This window comes from Rhineura floridana, chromosome 3, assembly GCF_030035675.1.
Source record: "Rhineura floridana isolate rRhiFlo1 chromosome 3, rRhiFlo1.hap2, whole genome shotgun sequence".
Classification (NCBI taxonomy): Eukaryota; Metazoa; Chordata; class Lepidosauria; order Squamata; family Rhineuridae; genus Rhineura; species Rhineura floridana.
In genome coordinates this window covers 73,746,871-73,767,297 of record NC_084482.1, presented here as the reverse complement: position 1 = coordinate 73,767,297, position 20,427 = coordinate 73,746,871, and the positions used below count along the sequence as shown (strand labels likewise).

Genomic DNA, 20,427 nt, shown 5'->3' with positions numbered 1-20,427 from the left:
TTCAGTGGGATTTACTCCTGTGCAGTCATGCCTAGGATAGGTTAAACTGAACTGGGGGAGTGGCAGGGAGAGGAGGAAATTGGGTGGGTGGGCACTGGGCAGAGGGAAAGCCCCTTTCCTTTCCAAAAGGAAAACATTGTGAATAGTATAATTCATTTTCAGGGTTTCCCCCACCTTGTTATTCTACAGCAGGCACATGAAGTCTCCCACCCAAATTTAAACCAAAGCTGTCACTGGCCACATCCACACCAGACTGTTATTCCATTTTAGACAGTCATGGCCACCCTCTCCCATAGAATCCTGGGAAGTGTAGTTAGTGAAGGGTGCTGAGCGTTGCTAGGAGATGCCCTATTCCCCTCACAGAGCTTCAATCAGAGCGACTGACGGTTCAACCACTCTGGCCACTGGAGCTCTGTCACTCTCACAGGAGCTCAGGTACTCTCGTGGCTGTATAATAATTCTTCTCAGGACACTTTAAACCTGATGGTGCTGGAGTGAGTGGCAGGGAATGGTACCCTCTGCTTAGCTCCTCTGTAATTTGTATTGTTATGTATATAAATTAATTTGGGCCACGACTGATGAGGGTTTTTAATTGCCCGTGAGCTGGAATCTTGAAATGCAGTATGCAGAAAAAAAAAACTTGAAAATTCAAAATTTACCAAACTAAAAACATCAGCAAAAACCATGAACCCAAAGGGCCAGCACTAAAAATCACTATATGAAATGGCAGCAGAATAAAAAGCTTGCTTTTTAAAAAGGAATGTTTTCCATTGCTGGTGAATCACCAAAAAGAAAAAAAGAGAGGAAGATCACCTAACTTCTGAGGACAGGGAGTTCCACATACAAGGTGCCACCACAGAAAAAGCCCTCTTGCCATTCCCACCAACCTTGCCTCAAGGCAACAGCACATGCAAGGGGGCACAACACCTGATCTTTAACTGGCTAACTCCCAGTTCCAGGATATTTTTTCTTACCCCTCCCTTGCAATCACTGATGCTGCTGGTAGAAGAAGAAAAAATAGACACCTCACTGAACTGGGTGGAGCCCTGCATCCAGATGGGGATACAAATCACCCCCACCCTGGTCATCAGCTCGATCATTTGATGATCACATTGGCCAATGAGGGGAGCCCATAGTGTGTTGTGGGCTGTGTCTATGAGTGTCCTACGTGTTTTCCGAAGGATGGGCAGATTCACATAATCTGTTAATTATTTGAAGCCACTGCAAAATAGTCCTCCCCTCAGCCTTATCCCAGTAAGGTGCCTCAGAAGGGTACCATGGTAAATAGTTTCAAAAGCTCCTGAGAGGTCCAGTAGAGTGGGATATCTGAACATCCCCCTTCTACTGAATGGCTCAAAGTGAGCTACTGAGTGACAACCTTCTGTGGGAACAGTTTAATCATTCAGTATGTACATAGCCCACACCACTCCCCACATAGCTTCCCCAGATTTCTTGTTTCACAGTTGGTTGTCAGAAAAGCAAGGGATAAAGCTGAGTTGTTTTTCCCTCTCAGACTTTCAGCTGTTGTTTATCACTGATGAAAAAAAAGCTGTTCAAAATTGGACTCTATCCCTAAACATGCTAGAAAAGACAGTGTTTTACATCTGGCTCTAGCCTTAAAACCACCAGAAACCACTGAGCTCCACTTGCCCCACCTACCAGGTGCAAGGAATGTTTGTTTCAACAATTGGCAACCCCACGGTGATCATGGGTGGCATAAAGTGAATCCTAACATTATCAAGCCACTCCCACACTATCTTGGATATTGAAATTAGTCAGAAAGTGGGGCCTCCTCCCTCACTGGGGTATCACAATTGTTCAAATACTTCCAATATGACACAGAAAAGGAAATTTCATAAAAATGTAGTCAAAATCCTGATTACTAGAAAAATATCTCAAAATGGGACATACTCGGTGTCAAGAAGCAGCTTCTTTGGTTCAGTAAAATGGTTCTTTGCTCAGACTTCTGGGTAGAGTTGGCCTGTTAAAAAGTTTATTTCCCGATAATTAGATATGAGCTTATGTTAGCACCTGTGTTATCTGGTACAAGCTATACTTCAAGGCCATTATGGCGGTTCTGCTAATTGGATGCATCTCTGGTGACAACTCACATATGCTCTAGTTCAGTGGTCCCCAACCTGAGGGTCGCGAAGTAATCCACAGGGGGCTGTGAACAGTAAAGAATTTTTTTTAAGTCTTCACTCCCTGGACACTGTCTGCTCCCCACTGCTGCTGCAGATGACACCTGGCCCCCCTTGCTCCAAACGAGAGAGGACTTTTGCTGAAGAGGGCAGGCATCTGCCTATAAAACACATGGCAGATGCTGAAGGAGGCTGAGGGTGGAGCTACCAGGAAGAATTGCTATCACCGACTCCCGTCTCCTTGCACTGCAGCTGCTGACAACACCCTTACTTAGAACAAGAGGAGAGGGTTTTTTGTGAAGCAAAAAGAAGCAAGGCTGCAAGGAAAGGCTGCTTTCCCCTTTCCTTCCTGGCAGCCGGCCTGCCTGCCTTTCTTGGCTCCTCATTCCCTGCCATCTCCTTTTAAAAATTATTCTTATTTGTGAGGCTGCCCAGATCTCGCCTTTGGCCCAGACGGAGCCAAGGAGCAGTGAGGAAGCTCAGGACTTGCTTGCCCCCCATCTCTGAGGCCAAGTGTGTGTGCCAGCATCCCCCCTTTCTTCCACCTACATTCTGTCCCCCAATCTCTCTCTAAGATGCTGTGGCAGTTCATAGCATCCCCCCTCCCACCCGCCCGCCCAAAGGCATCCACGCCTGCAGATGCTTGCAGGAGGGGCAGGTGTGTTTGTGTGTGTGCATGCACTGATCTGTTTTCTGTTTCACTCTCATTCTCCAAGTACATGCTAACCCAGTCATCAGTTCCAATTATCATCCCAAGGCCTAAAAGCACTGACACCCCCCCTCAATTTATCCACCCTTTTGTCTTCACGATCTAGCATCTCCACAACTACTACATTGCCGTTTCTTTTATTATAATAATAATTATTATTATTAAACTCAGCTGGTTGGCTGAGGTCCACATACTGCACTTGAAATGTATTTATTTAATTATTATTGCATTTAGGTGGTGGCTCAAGGTGGTGCACATAGTCCCTCCCTTTCCATTTTCTCCTTACACCAACCCTGTAGGTAGGTCAGGCTGAGAGACTATGTCTGGTCCAAGGTCACCCAGGGGGCTTCATGGCTGGGTGGGGATTTCAACCTGGATCTTAGTCCAACACTGTAACCCACTGGTGTTGGGAGACAGGACTGTACATCTTCAGACTATGTGTGTGTGGGGGAAGGGAAGATACCAATCTGATGAACCTTTGCATTAAGAAAAGAAAGCAACACCTCAATGTCTGCACGGAGCTTTTTACGGAAATGGATATTTGGAGGTGTGATTTTGCCACGCAGTTAATTTTTTCAATTAACAGAGGCTAAAATTACAATGGGGGGGTCATGGAATTTTTTGAGCTTATAAAGGGGGTCCCGTACTCATAAAGGTTGGGAACCACTGCTCTAGTTCTCCAAAGTTACAGCCAGCTAGCCCTCTGATTGGCCAGGAGACTTGGTTCATAGTTGTTAGGCCTTAACCTATAAACGTAGTTTTGCCCCTTGTTGAATGCCTTGCATCCTGGTTCCTGACATCTGTGAACATCTCAGTGCTACTTACTGGTTTCTGTATGGTCAGTAGCTCTATTGGGTTGTTAGAGTTAGGCAAGTTAGCCTTTATCATTTTTATTCCTATCTTATAATCCTCAAATGTTCTTCTGTCCTTTTATAACTATATTGTTATATAACTATATATAACTATATTGTTCACTGGTATATTTTGGTGTGGTTTCTTGGAATTGAGCTTTGGTACAAAAACTAGTCATTAATCTCTTGGTCAAATTGCTACTGAGTAACTTTTGGAGCTTAGGGCTCAAGGGACAGAGCTTGAATTTTAGCTCTTATCCTATTGAATCTCAAGTGATATCCAGAGTGCAGCTGGGGAGTCTCCTGGTCCAAGCTGGGTGGACTTAAGGAGTGGTGGGCAGCTTCTACCTTGCAGGATTAGTTTTTACCCTAGTCCTTTGGCACCTACCAACAAGGAAGTGGTCCCCAGGTGTTGGACTCCAGCATTCTTGACACTCAGGCTGTTTGATTCTCTCGGCTGTCCATCTGCAGAGAAGTTAAATTGCAGGCCAAGGCCATGCTGCTGCTTATTTGCCTAAACTCATCTGTTTAATCTGGGGGTTGCCATGAAGGTCCATGAAGACACTAATTGATGCTTGCAGGCAGGGCCCCCAGAATCTGAGCTGCTTTTTTTTAAAGTAAGTCTCTAGCTCTCCTAGAAGGAAAGTTCTGAAGAAAATGTGCAGGTATCTTTCTAAGTGATTTCTTTGAAATGAGCCAGCCTAGCTGCTCCTGCCTGTTAGTGTTTTTAGCCAATGAGCTGTGATTGATAAGTGAGTTGTTTGGACACTAGGCAACAGGAATCCCTGGGATCCTGAAGAACTTCTGCTTCCTCCTCTCCTTTAGTGTACTTTTCCTGTTTTTGTCTTAATTTCTAGTAGTCCTTGGACTTTCTGTAGTTTGCCCTTCCTTTTTTCCTAACCACCAGGGTGCATCTTTCCTGAGGTGGGTTCATCTGAGATCAGGTACTCCCTAGAAGTTATTTTTTTGCAAATATTACTATTGCAGTGCAGGTGAATGTTAAAGAATATCCCCCTGCCCCCACCATGGCTAATGCAAAATGTGAAAATTTGGTAAAGAGGCTTAGGCATGTCTCCTGCTGTGCCGGAGCTGATGTCCAGGCAGTCATTAAGAATGCACTGTATAGTTAACTCACAGTACAATGGTGTACATGTCCACTTCAGAAGGAACTCTCTTTGTACTTAATGGGGCTTATTCCCAGGTAAGTGGGTACAAAATTGTGTTAAGCCATGCCCCCACAGCAGCCATTTTGTGACTGGCACTCCCCCTTAAAATTTAAAATGTGCCCTCTGGTCCAAAAAGGTTGGGAGCCCCTCGTTTAATCCTTCAGATTGCCCAGGAAAAGAATGTTAATCTCCCACCCTAAAACAGGCAAAGCCCCTCACAAGATTGCTTAGCCATATCAGGGATACTCATTGCCATTCCAACTACCTGTTCATCACTTTGGACAATTCAATAATAAAATAAAGTTGATAATATCATACGTGTTGGACTTGAAACAAAATGTTACAGTGCAGAGTGCTCCTGTTCAGGATTCCAGCCAGTCAGGCATGCCCTCTGCCAGGATCATCTATCCTTTCCATTCTCTCTCCTCCCCCATTTTCTTATTTCCCAGACACTAAGTATGCTCAGTTTTATTGGGCTGTGTTTCTCCCCTGCCTCTAGATTTTTTTTTGTACTTCCCCCAAGCCTGGTGATATCTTCCTCTTGTGCATGGGCAGACTTGCATATTCTATTTGCAAATAATTAGCAGAAATGTCCTATAGGCTTCTTGAATTTTTCTGCTATGTGGCTAAGAACTTGCAACTAGTATTATTAGCATGTATAATTAATGTACCCTCAATTAGGGATTGCAGAATTACTGGCAGTAGTTAGAACTCTTGTGGCACATGAGAACATTTCAAGAAGCAAAAGGTCTCATTTGCCATTGCCAGCAATGAGAACAGAACTATAATAGTACTAGTGCTATAATAATGGAAATAGCACTATATACAAGCCAACACTGATGGGCTGATATTCTCTCTAGTAAGGGAGAGTATCCAAGGCCAAAGTGTCTGATTATATAATCATCTCTCTACTATGAATAGAACAGTTATATTACTGTGTGTGCCCTGTGCTAATAAATAAAAAGCAAATTTGGTATTAAAGTGGAGAGGGTATGTCCGTGTATGTGCGCATGAAAGTCAGCACATTTGTTTGTTTCAGTGCCACCTCCAATACCCCCACCGGTAGATTAGTTTTGAAAAATGTTCACCTTCCAGGCTTGGGATCAGAGGTACCTTCTGGCTGCTGTCATGTATAAACCCATAAAGCAACTTCAGCATCACACTGGGACCTGTGTTTTACTCCACCACACAAAGCAAGGTCCTTGCAGGGAGCAGTCAGCAATTGCAACAGACACAGCGTGTAGGCAACAATGCCCTCTCCCTTTAAGAGAGGCAAACAGGATGATGCTGTGCTCTTCTCTCCCTCAACAACCCCAACAGTCTCCATGATTGTCGAGGAATCAGCAGTAGGGGGCAGTAATGGGAGAAGTCGCACTGCACTGCTGTCAGTATTGCCTGATGTTGCCCACAGTACATACAGAACTAGCTGTAGCAGGAACTACACTAGATAAAGTCAGTCTGTTGTAAAGTGGCACTAAGAGCAGAAGAGTTTCCAATTTTAAATACTTCACTTGAAAGACTGGTCATCTGACCAGAAAGTAACTGGGGCCCTTTGAAATTGCAAACTGAAATGATTACACACAGAATGGAGACAGAACATTTTACTTCACAGTAAAATGTTTACTTCCTTCCACAAGTGTTTTTGTAGGCAGCTGCACAACATGCAATGCTGATTTTTTTTGCCCCTTTCCCCTTTATATTCTGGCATGCAACCTTATTTATATGGCCCTTATTATATTTGATGCACTCTAGCTAATCCATAACTGTAGACATCATTGCTTTTATTATTTCTTTGGCACTTTGCAGTGCCCATCATGCTAATTTATCTTTGCCAAAATACCAACTGCCCTGCCGACGGTTTGGAAGCCTCACTTTGAGCAGAATGTAGTAGTGAATCTCCTGACAAGGACAGGTGGCAAAGAATATGTAACAGCCCTTCTGTAGTAGCTTCATGTGCTTCCTAATGTCTTAGCGGTACAATTTAACTCAAACTGCTGATTTTGGTTACAAAGCCCTTTGATGGTGTTATATCTCTTAAAAGTCGCTGTCCTCAATTTATGTCCATCGTGATCTTAAAGATCAGCTGATACCAGCCTCCTTGAGATTACCATCTGTGTACAAACTCTAAAGCAGGACACTCTTGATGACAACTCCAGCACCTTTCTTCCCTTGAAGACTCAGCAAAGTCTGAGGTTGTTTTGCAAATCCTTTTTATCTGAGCTGCCTTTAAGGAGATAGGGTGATGGATTTCCGGTAGATTAGAGTTTAAAATTTAGCTGTGATGTTGCATTCTCCAAATTCCATAATGGCTGAGAAAATTATAACTGGGTGATGGGCAGCTGCTACCTTAAAACATCTCGGTTTTAGAACTGTCTGGAAGGTATGGATTTTGACAGTGTGGTCTCTAATTTTAATGGGTAGCACTGATATTTTTACATTTGGTATAAGACAGATGTGACATTTTTAAAATAAAGCATTTATAAGTTACCAACTCATAAGAAAATCAGTAAAATAATCAAAATATCAAAGAATGATAAAATACAGAACGACTTGTACAGTATATTAGAGCGTTTATAAGGTTGCAGTACTGAAATTTAAACAGGTGGCATGGGACAGATCCATAACATTTGAAAAACTCTTTGAGGCAATGGCGATTTATTTTAGGGAAGGGGGGCTTTAGGGGACTGAGCTTATATAAAATGTGTCTGGAACATGAACTCTAAGGGAGCCCTGTTGATGTGCTAGGACCCATCATTCAACACAGCCTTAGTCAAGCCTCCCTGTACAAGAGTGAAAGATTCAAGAAAAAAGTGTACTTCATATCTTCAGTACAAATGTTTATTTTTTGCAATGAGAACTGCACAAAAAACCTTTAGTATATAAGTGAAAACTCTATGAATTCCCTTCTACAAATGTCTAAAGTGTTTAATACAAGTTTCAAATTCACTGACATAATTATTTGCCAAGCGTTCCGTGCATTAAGTACAGTGAGATTGTACATTTCTTTTATTCATTTGTACAAGACTGAAGAAGGGAGAAAAAAATAGCCAAGATTACATCATTTAGGCTAGACTCCTACAATTAATGTCTGTAATTGTTAAAATCATACATGGAGGTGGGGAAGAAAGGGAAATTAAATATGTCTCAATCTCAACGACAACCAAATTATAAACACAAACATTTTGTAAAAACAGAAAAATAAAACACAAGAATAGCAAAAAATACCTTTGGCAGAAAAAAATGAACCATGTTCCAACTAACGATACCACCCTAAGTTCATCATTCAGAAATGTGTAAAAATAAAATACCAAGCACATTTAAAAAAAAAAATTAACGTAGATAGGTGCAAGCCTGTAAACATTTCAAGAAATTTGCAAAAGATAGGAGAAGAGGAGAGCAAGGAAGAACGAGACAGCTGTGTAAGCCACCAATCTAAAAAACTCTGTCACTACTTGGAACTCTCAACTACCGACAAGAAAGTTTTGGCAAATGTCAAATGCAAAAAGAGGGTTAACATTAAAAAAAGACTAACCTCACTACTGACTAGATACAAGGGGTGTTGTTCTTTGCATACATATAAATTATATATTTTTAAAATTTTACAACTGAGGGTGCTCTCTTGGTAGAAGTTCCAGCATCTCCATTTGTTATGCCTTTATTTTTGTCAGTACGGTGCAGTTTTATTATGTACAATTGTGATGAGCTCATGTGTGATCAACTCTTAGTGGATGTGAGCTCGTGTGATCAACTCTTACAGCGGATGTGCACTAAAAATACCCCGAAAACCCTGAGCTTAAAATTAAAGGAGGGAGATGATCATCCAAAGTGCTTCATAAAAAGGGCAGTGGGGGTGGGGAAGACATGGGGGCAAGGAATACTGCGAGAAAGGACTGGCAATGGAAATGAACAAGATCAGAACAACGTTCAGAAGGGAAACTAATGTTCCTACTTCCCCATCAAGGATCTGCACAAAAGAGCGCTAAGAAGAGAAGATTAAGGCCAGTTAATGAACTTGTGGTAAATAGGACATGCCAGTGGCACAGGGAAGAGAAGGGGATGCAAGGGGCTCTGTCTACTTAAATTTGAGCCACAGCCATAGTAATATGAGCCCCTTTTCCCTGATAATTCCTGGGATACAATTTAAAACCAAGGGCTAATCCATCAATTAAACGTTCACAAAGAATCTGTCTGAGCTGGAGATTCAATATTTCATCCATTATGAAGTGATAATGCCCACATGTCAGCAGTTAAAGGGTGGAAGCTAGTTTTGTGTACAATCCAGCGTACTGTGACTACCTTTATGTTGGTCCAGAAAATGAACAGCTACATGTTCTCAAGCATACAGTGACCCCAGACTAGAGTACAGTTCTCCGGAGCCCTTCAGACGACACAGCTGTATTTTAAAGCTAAGGACAGTTATTGGCTAGAAGTCTAGGCCATTCCTAATACAAATCTACTGGGCTTGGAGATGAAGTGCAAACACCCCCTGGCCTTTTCCAGACTGGCACCTACCAGGAAGGAGAGCAGCCACATTTTTACTTGCTTTAACAACTCATTGTGACAGAAAGGCTTACCAACACCTACTTGCACAACTTTTCAGCAAGTTAACACTCAAATAGCCTTCATAGAAGCTATCTTGGGAGCATCACTTCTTTAGCCACCCCTTCACTCCCTCAAAGTACCCACATTTCTGGAACTCTATTTAAAAAAGCATAGAGATCTTCTAATGATGCAGAGTTAAAAGGCACCTTTAGGTAAAATTCAGCATGAAGACCAGCTGCTCACAACAAAAATACCAAAGAATCACTGGCCCCTAAATTCAGTCTGTCGCCTTCAATACATGGCTACTGCTGTGAATTACCAATATCGATATGTGGCCATGCACCTCCAACTACTAAGGGCATAGAGATTTAATTGCTCATTGAAAGGCCGAGTCCAAAGTCACACTGGGAATGAGTGACACATGGTCTGCCACACCCATTTGGCAGTGGCAACCTATAGCCTGGTCTTGGTGCAGCACAGCAGGCCATATTGCACACCTGTTGCAAAGAGACCTGAGAATGATGCTGAAAAGGACTGAAAGATGAAAGAGCAATACTAATCATAGGCAGCTGAGAGCTACCTTAGGTACTTTCCCACTCCTCCCAATATGCGAAGGAAAAATCACATGAGGAGTAAAGGCAGTACAGTCTTTTCCAGGTCTGGAAACCTGGAGGTAGCCCAGCAGAAGCGGCTACCTATATTTACGCAATTCTGGACATCATCCTGTTCATAATATACATGCTATGCAACACGAGGCTACGTAAGGCCAGCTATAATCTAGTTGGGCAGACAGTGTCTTTACTGTAGTCAGTATTCTAATCTCATATGAATGAAGAGAAGAGATGACAGCTGACGAAGTCAGCTTTCAAAACTCCTGTCATATGAGAAAACAGACATGTCTTTGGCTGAATCTACAGAAGTGAGGTTGGCCAAGGTGTTCACACAAAGTGACAGCATCTTCTACAGCAGCTAGTCAGAGACGGCCAGAGCTGCTACATTGAACAACAGTGACTGATAGCCCAACCCCACTGCTCCAGACCAAGGGCAGTTTATATTGGAACAGGCACATTTTGTCAAGAGAATTATCAATACAATGGCAATTTTGCAAGCTCTGCACTGCCAAATTCTGAGGCCAGGAGTTTCTGCTAGAACACTTGTTTGGACAAAGAATACAGAAAAGTGAACTACTGCCTATTCCTTCCTCCGCTTTCGCTGGATCCTCATGGAGTCAGCTGCAGCCAGTCCAAATGCCCCAAACCTAGCACTTTTCAGGCAGTCAAGTTTAAAAGAAAGATCTTCCTTGACAACATGGGCCTTGTCCAAGGCTTAGAGGATCACAGCCCATAAGAATTAGGGCAAACCTTTCCTCTTTCTCATTCCAATGGAAGTGGACCAATTTTTGCTGCTGGAAACTACTGTCTGAGATTTCTCCACAGCAGGAAAAGGAAGCGGCTGAGAGCAATTTCTGTGTGCTCTTCCCCAACTTTTGGTTTAGTGCTACAGTGCAAAACCAGCCAGGGGATGAGATGCTTTCTGGGCAAGTCTCTCTTAAGAAGGCGCTGACTGCATTACTTTGTTTTCCTACAGTTTCTATGGAATTCTGTTGCTTTAGTACTGCTACTCCCAGGGCAAGCCTTTCCTAGGAAGGTGACAAGATGGAAACCCTGCTAACTGTGGCTAGAGAACTCCCTTCCCTGCTGGAGCAAGACAGGTGAGAGGACAAGGTGTCCTTTTGCAGCCTTACTCCCTTAAGTAATTTCACCACAAGCAGGTTTTAAAAGAAATGTCAGTACGACACCAACTTTAAAAAAAAAGAGATGAGTTTATTCCATGATCAGTACAGACCAAATGCATATTCACTGTATTAAAGTAAAACCAATTAATTACTCCAGAGATTGGCCAATACTGACACACCAGTATTGTACTGTATAGTGGGTATTTATGGCACATAAACTTGGAACAATTCAAAGAGTAAAATGAAAAGAACACACTAAAGGTGCTGGGAAAACGATCACTGCTAGTATGTGAGAGAACTCAACTGAAGGCAACAGGAGCAGGTCTTTCTTCCTGCTGATCCAAGTCCACATCCACTCCCTTCTCAGAGCTGCTCCTTTGCTGTATAAAAACTAATTTAACAGACTCTGTGACATTTAAAACCCAAAATGTAGCTTTCTGGTATTACAGTTAAAAATATAGACTAAAAGTCTGGAACTGAGCAAAATATAAGCAGTGTCTTTACAGAGTTTGGTGGGCTCACCAATAAAACTCAAACAAATATATGCCAACTATATTCACTATACAATACAGCCACAGTCAAACACTATTGACAGGGTGGGAGATTCCCCTGGTGCTAATGTTTTCCCCACTCCACTCCATTCCATAATGAAGAGACAAGAATACCCACTCAAGAGTTGAGCAGTGCCAATTTGTCTGGAGGAAAATAAACAGATTGAAAGAAACTGACTTTGGTTGGTAGTCTAGCTCAGATTCCTGGACCTCCACACAATGCTAAAAACAAAAACCTCACTCAAATGGCCAAGTACACTTGACACCTCCGCTAAATTATTCCCTTTTTCACAAGCGAACACTTACAGAGAATGGCTCCCAGCTACAGGCTTGTGGGAAGTTTAGTTAAAGGCAAAGCCAGTGATGACAGGACTCAGAAACAGCTTGTATGTCTTCTTGTACACAGCCTCTCAATGCAGAGTGTCTTGTGCTGCCAGCACACAGCATTGCAGAGTCAAAAACATTCTGTAACTCAGAACTGTTAAGAATAGAAAAAGGGACGAACAGCATAAAGTCCTGGATATACTGCAAGTAAGTTTGGCATAGAGAATATCAAGTGATCAGGGGCACCTTTCCCAGCAACTGCATGTCCACCGACTCAAACCTAGTACAGAACTGGCTTGTCTTGGTCTCTCTTTCTTCAGTGAGGTGGGGTGGGGAAGAAAGTCACATTGTAAGGCAGACTCTGCTGATCCTTCTGAGGCCGCAACTGTCACACATGCAGAAAGGCTGCAGGAATGCTCTCCTCCCAGCCTCCAACAACACTACAGAGAGTCAAAGATTTGCCGGGAAATTAAGGAGTCAGGCAAAGAAAACCAGGCGCTATTAGAAAAGATTCTCTTCAAATATTGCCAACAAATCACTCTGGAAATTCATGTCGATAGTAGCTGCCATCTGGAGGGGAGAAGAGGAGAGAAAAAAAGGCAACAGTCATCCAGGTTTGTAGGCAATGTTATATTCAGATAACCATCTGGCAGAAAAAGGAACTTTCCACTACATCTCCCACCAGGCAGTGGCAATTGCTGGCTTCCATGGCCAGGCACACTGTCTCTTCCACAAAGGGGCAGCTGAATTCTCAGCTCCAAAAAGCTAGTGAACAGCCCAGCATGCTTGGCTAACGCTAAGGAAATCATATCAGGCAACATTAAAAGGGCTCAAGCAGGTAGCAACATTCTTTCCTGTTACAATTTATGTTATATCACTGTCTTATAAAAGAAACAGGACAGAGAGGCAGAACGTTAAAAGACAGGCAACATGTGATGCTGAGGAATGTGTGCATATATGGGAGAGAAAAGGAAGAAGGTGAGAGAATGAGGGACACAGGAGAAGGAAAGGAGGAACATGTGATTTAACTTTCAAGAAGAAGCCTATGGCTTGGCCCTGTGAAATGCTAGTTGTGTGTGAAAGACAAGGGGGAAACATTAATACATAAGGGTCAATGGAATCATATGCTGAAGACAGATCTGGTTAAATTTCAGTGGCCTGGTTCATACATAATACTAAGTTATGGTTTCTTTAGTATAACTATGGTTTGAATGTGCGAACACAAACCACAGTGTGAAGTCATAAGCTGTCATTGGCTTACTAACATGGCTTGTTTTAACTATGGTTTGGCATTATGTCTGAACCCAACAACATTGCTTAACAGTGATTTGTTTGGCCACTTCACCCAAGATGCTTGTCAAGCTACAAAGGAACAAGGCAAGAGCAATTAGAAAACAAGCCAACCTTTGGAGAAACAGACCATGGCTTGTTTGCTTGTCTATGAGATGATTCATAGTTGTTTAACAAACCATGATTAAAACAAACCATGGCTTAGCATTATGTGTGAACACATCCTATGACTATGTATGGACATTATCTGCATATTTGTAGAATGCAGATTTGGTCATGAAGATGGTATATTAAAAAGGAGAAGGTCAGTAACAAACAAAAAGAAAAAAGAAAAAATTTAGAGAAGTCAGAAAGCTAGGAAAAAAGTAACAGCCTTTCAATGAACATGTCACTTTACAACTGATTCTAGGAGGGACCCCTCTCAGGACTATGTACTTCACAATTGTTTTTTTCCCTTTGGCTAAAGGAAACAAAATCCAACTTTCTCCCCATTTTCTTAAGGATCTAAATGTTTTCTTTGGCTTATTTATACTTAAAGATATACAAATAATTTAATTACTGATTTACAGCACAAACCTACTTTACTCAGAAGTAAGTTCCATTGAACTCAGTGGGACTTAACTCACAGGCAGAGCTTGGAAGTAATTAGTTACAAAAACAAATTACTTGTAATCTATTACTTTTTTGAGGAACAAGTAGGTAATTTCTTTACATCTTGATTGGAATAGGAGTTATTTATGACTTTTGTGGAGTAATTGTAATGTTTCCTTCATTCCTTTTGGGCATTACTGGGGGGGGGGACAGGGGAAATGTTCTGCTCCTCTGATTCATGGATGAAAATCATGTGCCTCAAACTGGACTTCTGTGCAGCACTCTGTGGGTGTTTAGGAGGTGACGAGGGAGGAGATGAAGAGCGAGATGGGGTGGAGTGGAGAAAAAAAATTGTTAAAAAATGGATGGTGGTGAATAAGAACGAAGTGGAGGGAGAAAGGAGCCAGAGGGCAAGGACGTGGTTGAAGGAGAAGGAGGCAGCAGCAGAATGTAGATAAAGAACTATGGAGGTGAGAGACAACAATGTGTGTGTGTATGTTTGTGCTAATACTGTGTTTGCACTCGGTGAGCGAAGCTGCCTCTGCTGCTCTTCCTGGTTATTTTGCTGCATTTGCAGTGTTTTAACTTTTTTGTACTCCAGGGAAAAATGGCTGTTTGGGTGGGTGCCTTAGTTGGTGGCATGGCAGGGTCTGAGAGGTGGTTGAGAGAGAGATAACACTTGTTGCTGAGTGTGTGTGTATTGGGGGGGGGTTGAGCTTGGTTTGACGGGCAAAGATCTGAGCAGTGGTCTCTGCCTCCCTCCCCACCTCCCTTGACAGTGGAGAGACCACCACTGCTATCTTATGGATAAAAAGAATTACTCTACTACCTGTGTGTGTGTATGTTTATTTTGAATGTTGTTTTATGTGACTTAGGCGTGCAGCAGCCAAGGCCAGCACCTTGCAGGCACACTATTTTTTAAAGTAACTTAACTGTAATTGTAGTGATTACTTTTGAGTAATGGTAATCAATTGTAATTGTAATGGTAATTTATTCCTTTTGGGGGGCATGTAACAGTAATTGTAATTTATTCCTTTTTAAAAGTAACCTTCCACGCTCTTCACAGGTAAGTATAAACAGGATTGCAGCCTTAAGCTGAGAATCCTGTGAAAAAGACTGGGAATCTCTGGCATATAGGAGCAAATTAAAAAAGACACCAGCAAAATAAGCCTTTGTTGTTTAGCTTGTTCTCCAAATAGCTCCTCAACTAAACTTGATTACTCTTTTCTCCCTCACTTACTGCCTCCCTGCGCCTTCGTTCCTGCTCTCGTTTTCTGAGCATCTCTCTTTGTTGGTCCAGCATGGACTGAGAAGGCTGTGGCTGAGAGCTCTGTGCTTGGGGAGCAGAGGCTGCAGCTGACACCTGCTGCTGTTGCTGCTGTGGTTGTTGATGATGTTGTGGCTGCTGCTCTTGGCGCCGCCGAACTTCTTCATGAACTCGGCGAGCTTGCTCCAGAGCATCCTCCTCTTCACGACTCCTGTCCAAGACCAAAGTGCCATAAAAAACATGGACTGCCCTTATCACCCATTCCTTAGCATCTGGGAAAATACTAATACCATCTATGAATAGCACAGGCACTGCCAAACATTAAATCCTTGGGACCTGGTTAACTGTGAAAACAGAAAACAACTGTGGGGGGTAGTATAGGAGTTCTGCTATAGTTCAACATATCTAAGAGCAGGTTTGCATAGCAAAAAGAAGTCCTAGTACACGTATGCTAAATTACAGCACCTATGAGCATGAACTCAGAAAAGTATACTAAAACAATGGGTCATATCCAATATTAAATCATATTCCCAGTAGACCGTTGAGTATGGCTTAAGGATGGCATACCTGAGTATGGCTAAAGCTGGATATCATTCAATGGATTCTGGTGCTTTTTCATCACATTTCATTTTGAAAGTTGCTGCAGATGAAAAGGTTTCCAAACTGACTGCTTGGAGAGCTTAGTCACAGAAGCACTTAAGTTCCTATGGTGGGATGAGCTGAACTAAGCACGTGCTTAGGTGACTTCTCATGTCAAACTGCCTTAACAATGCTCTAAGTTGCTCCTTACTTCCAGGTGAATGGGTTGGCAGATACTCTGGGATTGCCTGTAGCAGGGGGAGGGAACTTGTGGCCCTTAAGATGTTGCTGGACTACAACTCCCATCAGCCCTGACCTCTGACTATGCTGGCTGAGGCTAAAGGGATTTGCAGTCCAGCAATATTTGGAGGGTCAGAGGTTCCCCACCCCCAGCCTACAGAAATAAGCTTATCTTTATCCTGTTGCTACCATATTCCTCCTTAAAAGAGCTGGTGCAAGAGCCCCCATGCCAATAGAGATTCCCCTCACCGCATCCTCTCCTGCTCCCGCCTCTGCCGCTCCTTCTCCTTCTCTGCTTGTTCAGCCTGAGCCTTCAAGGCCTTCTCGCGCTCCTCCTTTTCCCGGGCTGCCCTCTTGAAGTGCTCAAAGCTGTCACTGCTGGATTTCACTGTAGAGGATGGTGTGGTAGGGTGTTTCTGCACTAAGCTTGCCCAGGAGCCCATATTCTTTAGTTTCAGATCCTGTGGAAGAAAATAAAAGGAGAGTATCAACACTGAACTTATAAGCATGCCTAGCAGATAAAATCAAAGGGACACACCAAGCCACTCTGCATGCAATGGTAAAACATAGTTAAAAAACTACAGTTTACAGATCTTACTTAGCTCCTCCCCGCTCCTGCTGTGCTGCTGAGAAACAAGCTGGAGGCTGGCTTGTGGTGGCATCTGAACCCAGGCTTGTGGTTAACTGCCTCTAGACAAACCACAAGCTGTAAGCCAAGAACAAATATTGGCTTGTTTGGAGAAAACAAACCACGAGCCCAGGTTCAGAAGTCACAACAAGCCAGCCTCTGGCTTGTTTCCCAGTAGCGAAGCAGGAGCAAGAAGGAGCAAAGCAGCACTGTATTAGCTGCTTGCAACAGCACATTGCTGGTTCACATCAAACCATGATTTATTTTTAACAATGGTTTAACATGCACAAACTAGGCCACTGAGAAATCTGATTCTTCTATTGCATACAGGTAACAGACATCAAAATAGGTTTGCTGATAAGTAGCTGACAGAATCCCCTCTATTTTGCTCAGTTTAGAAGTAGCTGTCTCTTGCTACCATTTAAACCCTGTTCAGAAGCGCATATAAGAGAAGCTTTTGGTACTTCACATGGCTTAGAAACAGATTTTTTTCCTCTTTTGCACTAGGAACTCCCTTGCAGAGCAGATATGAACTACCTAATGGATGCTGGAGTTGGGAATACCAGGGTTTCTTCATCTACTGAGGTAGTCCTTGCAGCAGGGACAAAATAGCAGTTTCATATACATCAGAACTATACTAATTTAATAACTAAGGTCAGAATGAAGAACAATTGCTCCAAAACTTCCCAAGACCTCACGAGGACGCTTCGGCAGGTAATGGACCATCTTTCACTTTGGAATACTACTACATTATTGCCTTTACTATAAGGAGTTTACTGAAGATAAGTGCCAAGTTGAAGCTGACTGATGTGGAGGCTGATAAGCAGCACTGAAGATATATGAGAATGAAAGCCTGCCCCTGTGTTTCTCCTTACTGCCTTTTTCCAGCCACCATTCCACAAAAGGTGATTCCAGAACCTAGGTGAGCCTAGGTACCACCATGTTTATAGTGGGTTGCCAACTTGTGCAGATTTGCAATATATTTCTGACACAAATATGGGAGTAAACGCATGCTTGTGTTGTGCTCCCAAGAGATTAAAAACAAAGTATTTGTCTAGGAGGACTGACATCCTGCATCCATATATTCCCAAGGTAGCCCAGACACTGCACTTGTACACTATGGAAAAAGAAAATGCAGATCAGATTCAGGAGAAGCTGTGTACAGATGCTTCTAGGCAAATGAGCTAGAAACAATGAGAACCACTTTAGAACAAAATGTGTTGATGTGCAGTGCACAGAAACTATGGGAGAGACAAAAAGCTCTGCCTGTTGAAAAATTCACTGCATCTGAGTTCCACGTTTAATCACATTCTTTCAGCCAAGACCATAATTGCTAGCAGATGGATGAGAGGTAATAAATAATGAGAAGTCTTCATGATTCAAGTAAAGAGAAACGATAATCCAGGGTAAAGTGCTATTTCTATTTACTCACCTTAGTTAGAAGGGACCTTTCTTAACAAAGAAGTTACATCGTTGGAAATGCTATTTTGATTCAGCTCTCGGATACGTGATACTGATCATGAAATTTCTGAAACCATGCCAGAGATAATACTGCAATGGTCTGTAGGAAGATTAATTTTCAGGAGCTTGCTGTTAACATAAGGGACGGATTTTGTAAGATACCACCTCAAGTAATTCCTGTTCTACAGAAACAGAAGCAATATTGTTGGAAGGCAGAGCTGGGGTCCCAATCCCGGGGAGCTGGATCCCGGAGAGTTGGGAGAAGAGTATTCGGATGGATGGCAGAGGGAGGAACTTCCCCCCTTTGGAGCGAAGACGAAACAGAGGAACTGCCAGTGATAAGGTCGCTTAGCAACGGGGAGCCTGAGCCCTCCCTGGACATTCTCACGCCTCCCCCTCTTTCAGGCTCAGAGCAAGAGGGGGAAGAGGGAGGGCTGCTCACAGCCGAAAAGCGGGGAGGCAGTTTACCATCAGCCCCTCCCCTATCCCCCATCCTGGAATCGGAAACTTCAGAAGAGGAGGGGGTGATGCTTCCCCCCTCACCGCGCACACGCAGACAGCTGAAAAGACAGGAGAAAAGGGGGGGAAGGCGGGCAGTACCTGAGGGGCAGTTAAGGAGGAGCGAAAGATTGCGCGCCCGTTTGGCCCCTTCTTAAAGAACAGGTGGGAAGAAGTCCCTTGCTCTGTCAACTTTCTCCCAATGCCGCAGGACCTGTATCCCTGTATTGATTCATGAGAAAACGCAGTCTTTGTTTGGACATTACCCTAATAAAACACGAATTAACTACAATCGTTGGTCTGGTTCCTGAGTCACATCCTGGGCCTGACAAATATTTATGGAAGCAAACTTTTCTCCATTCCACTAATTTTCTCTTCTCCATTCCACTAAGAAACAATGCTTACTGGGAGTGACGGCAATTCACTCCAGATCACTAAAACCACTTTTTCCAAGGTTAGTTATAATACTCTGTTTTAGGGGCACTCCTTGATAATGGATGTTACCTTTTTAGGGGCAACTGGTGTTTTTGGTTCTTGCTTCAGTCTCTCTTTGTCCTGGACTCCAGGTGGTGCATTTTGCTCTGGGGGTCTTATAATAGGCCACCCACTGTCCACTGGCTTCATCTCTGTTCCTGAAACAATAACCATCGTCAGGAGCCTGTTCCTTTGGGTCAGCACTATGGAAAAATTGTTCATGGACCAAGACGAGAAATTTGGCCTTTCTTCCTTTCTGTATATAAATCTACAATGAAACACACATAGTTGGCAAACACCGCTCATTGGTCACTCACGTTGTTGGATATGTGCAGGAGGCTTGATGTTCTCTGAGTGTTTGGGAGGATCCTGCCGCAAGGCTGGGCTGAAAGTCTCATTTCGGATGACTGGGGACTGCATCTTGTCCTCTTTCACCATAGGCTGCGACTGAACTACAGATGCTGCTCTCAGTTCCTGTCACAGTAGGATAAATATGTGTCAGTCATAATTTCCTCACATAGCTTTTCCTGGGTAAGCCCATCCCCATCACCACATGGCCTATTTGCACTAGAGGTGTTCAGCAAAGTCTTGTTTTCTCTCCTTGAAGATGTTTTCAAGGTGCATGTGCTAGCTGTGAATTCTGAAAAGTCCTTTACATTGACAATATTCCTTTACCTGTTTTTTTGGCTGGACATTTGGTTGTGGTGGAGACTGATGTGGCAGCCCCTGGAACTGTGGCATCTGTGGGGAATGCATCATGAGAGGAGAAGGCGCTTCTCTCAAGTGACCTGGAACAATTCAGCACCAGTCAGCTTCTTATCACAGTTTATTCAGAGCTGTTAACCACAGTTTTGGGATAATGGGCCTATGATCAGCAGTTGATGTTCCAACCAGAATATATTACAGCTGGGAAAGGGGAAGACCTTTACTAAGTTATTAGCCATCTACCAATACATGTGCTCATTAAAAGCATTTTTGCCCTCTAACATTCCTTAGGTAACAGATAACATATGCAGATCAATGAATGGAGAAGGGAAATGTCTTGCTGCACAACCTTGTGAAGGAATCAGCCCAATGAAGCACTGTACAAACTAGAAGTTGAGATGTACAACTATTCTATACGAGGAGATGATCCTTCCTTGTCTGCACCACTATGTGGCCTGGCTATACCTGTGTGTCTGGATTCCATATGTGCTTCATAAAAGCTTCAAAATGCTAGTTTTCACTTTTGAAGTTGTCTCCACCCTCAATTTCTCATATTTTTGCTCATTTCCTACTGTCAGTGACTTCTGCAGGCTACCTATCCCTTGAACAATATCCTTCTATCCATTCAGTTATCTTCCTTGACTCCTTTAAATTCCTCAAGACCCATTTCTTTTA

At 43.0% G+C, this 20,427-nt stretch overlaps 1 protein-coding gene and 1 long non-coding RNA gene across 12 annotated transcripts in view; one reads left to right on the top strand and one right to left on the bottom strand.

Moving 5' to 3' along the window:
• Nucleotides 1-20,427, top strand: part of LOC133380060 (uncharacterized) — a 42,609-nt gene that overhangs the window by 1,022 nt on the left and 21,160 nt on the right. The gene's annotated exons all lie outside the window — the stretch shown is intronic.
• Nucleotides 11,212-20,427, bottom strand: part of BRD4 (bromodomain containing 4) — a 128,232-nt gene continuing 119,016 nt past the window's right edge. For 9 of the 10 annotated variants that reach the window (XM_061616561.1, XM_061616570.1, XM_061616563.1 and 6 more), the window contains 6 exons: nucleotides 19,723-19,835; nucleotides 19,365-19,521; nucleotides 19,078-19,205; nucleotides 16,236-16,447; nucleotides 15,141-15,378; nucleotides 11,212-12,589 (listed from right to left, as the gene is read on the bottom strand). In XM_061616561.1, coding sequence (XP_061472545.1) covers nucleotides 12,521-12,589; nucleotides 15,141-15,378; nucleotides 16,236-16,447; nucleotides 19,078-19,205; nucleotides 19,365-19,521; nucleotides 19,723-19,835 — 917 coding nt within the window. In that variant the 3' untranslated portion in view covers nucleotides 11,212-12,520. The remainder of the gene's footprint in view (nucleotides 12,590-15,140; nucleotides 15,379-16,235; nucleotides 16,448-19,077; nucleotides 19,206-19,364; nucleotides 19,522-19,722; nucleotides 19,836-20,427) is intronic. The other variant, XM_061616571.1, reaches the window with a different exon arrangement.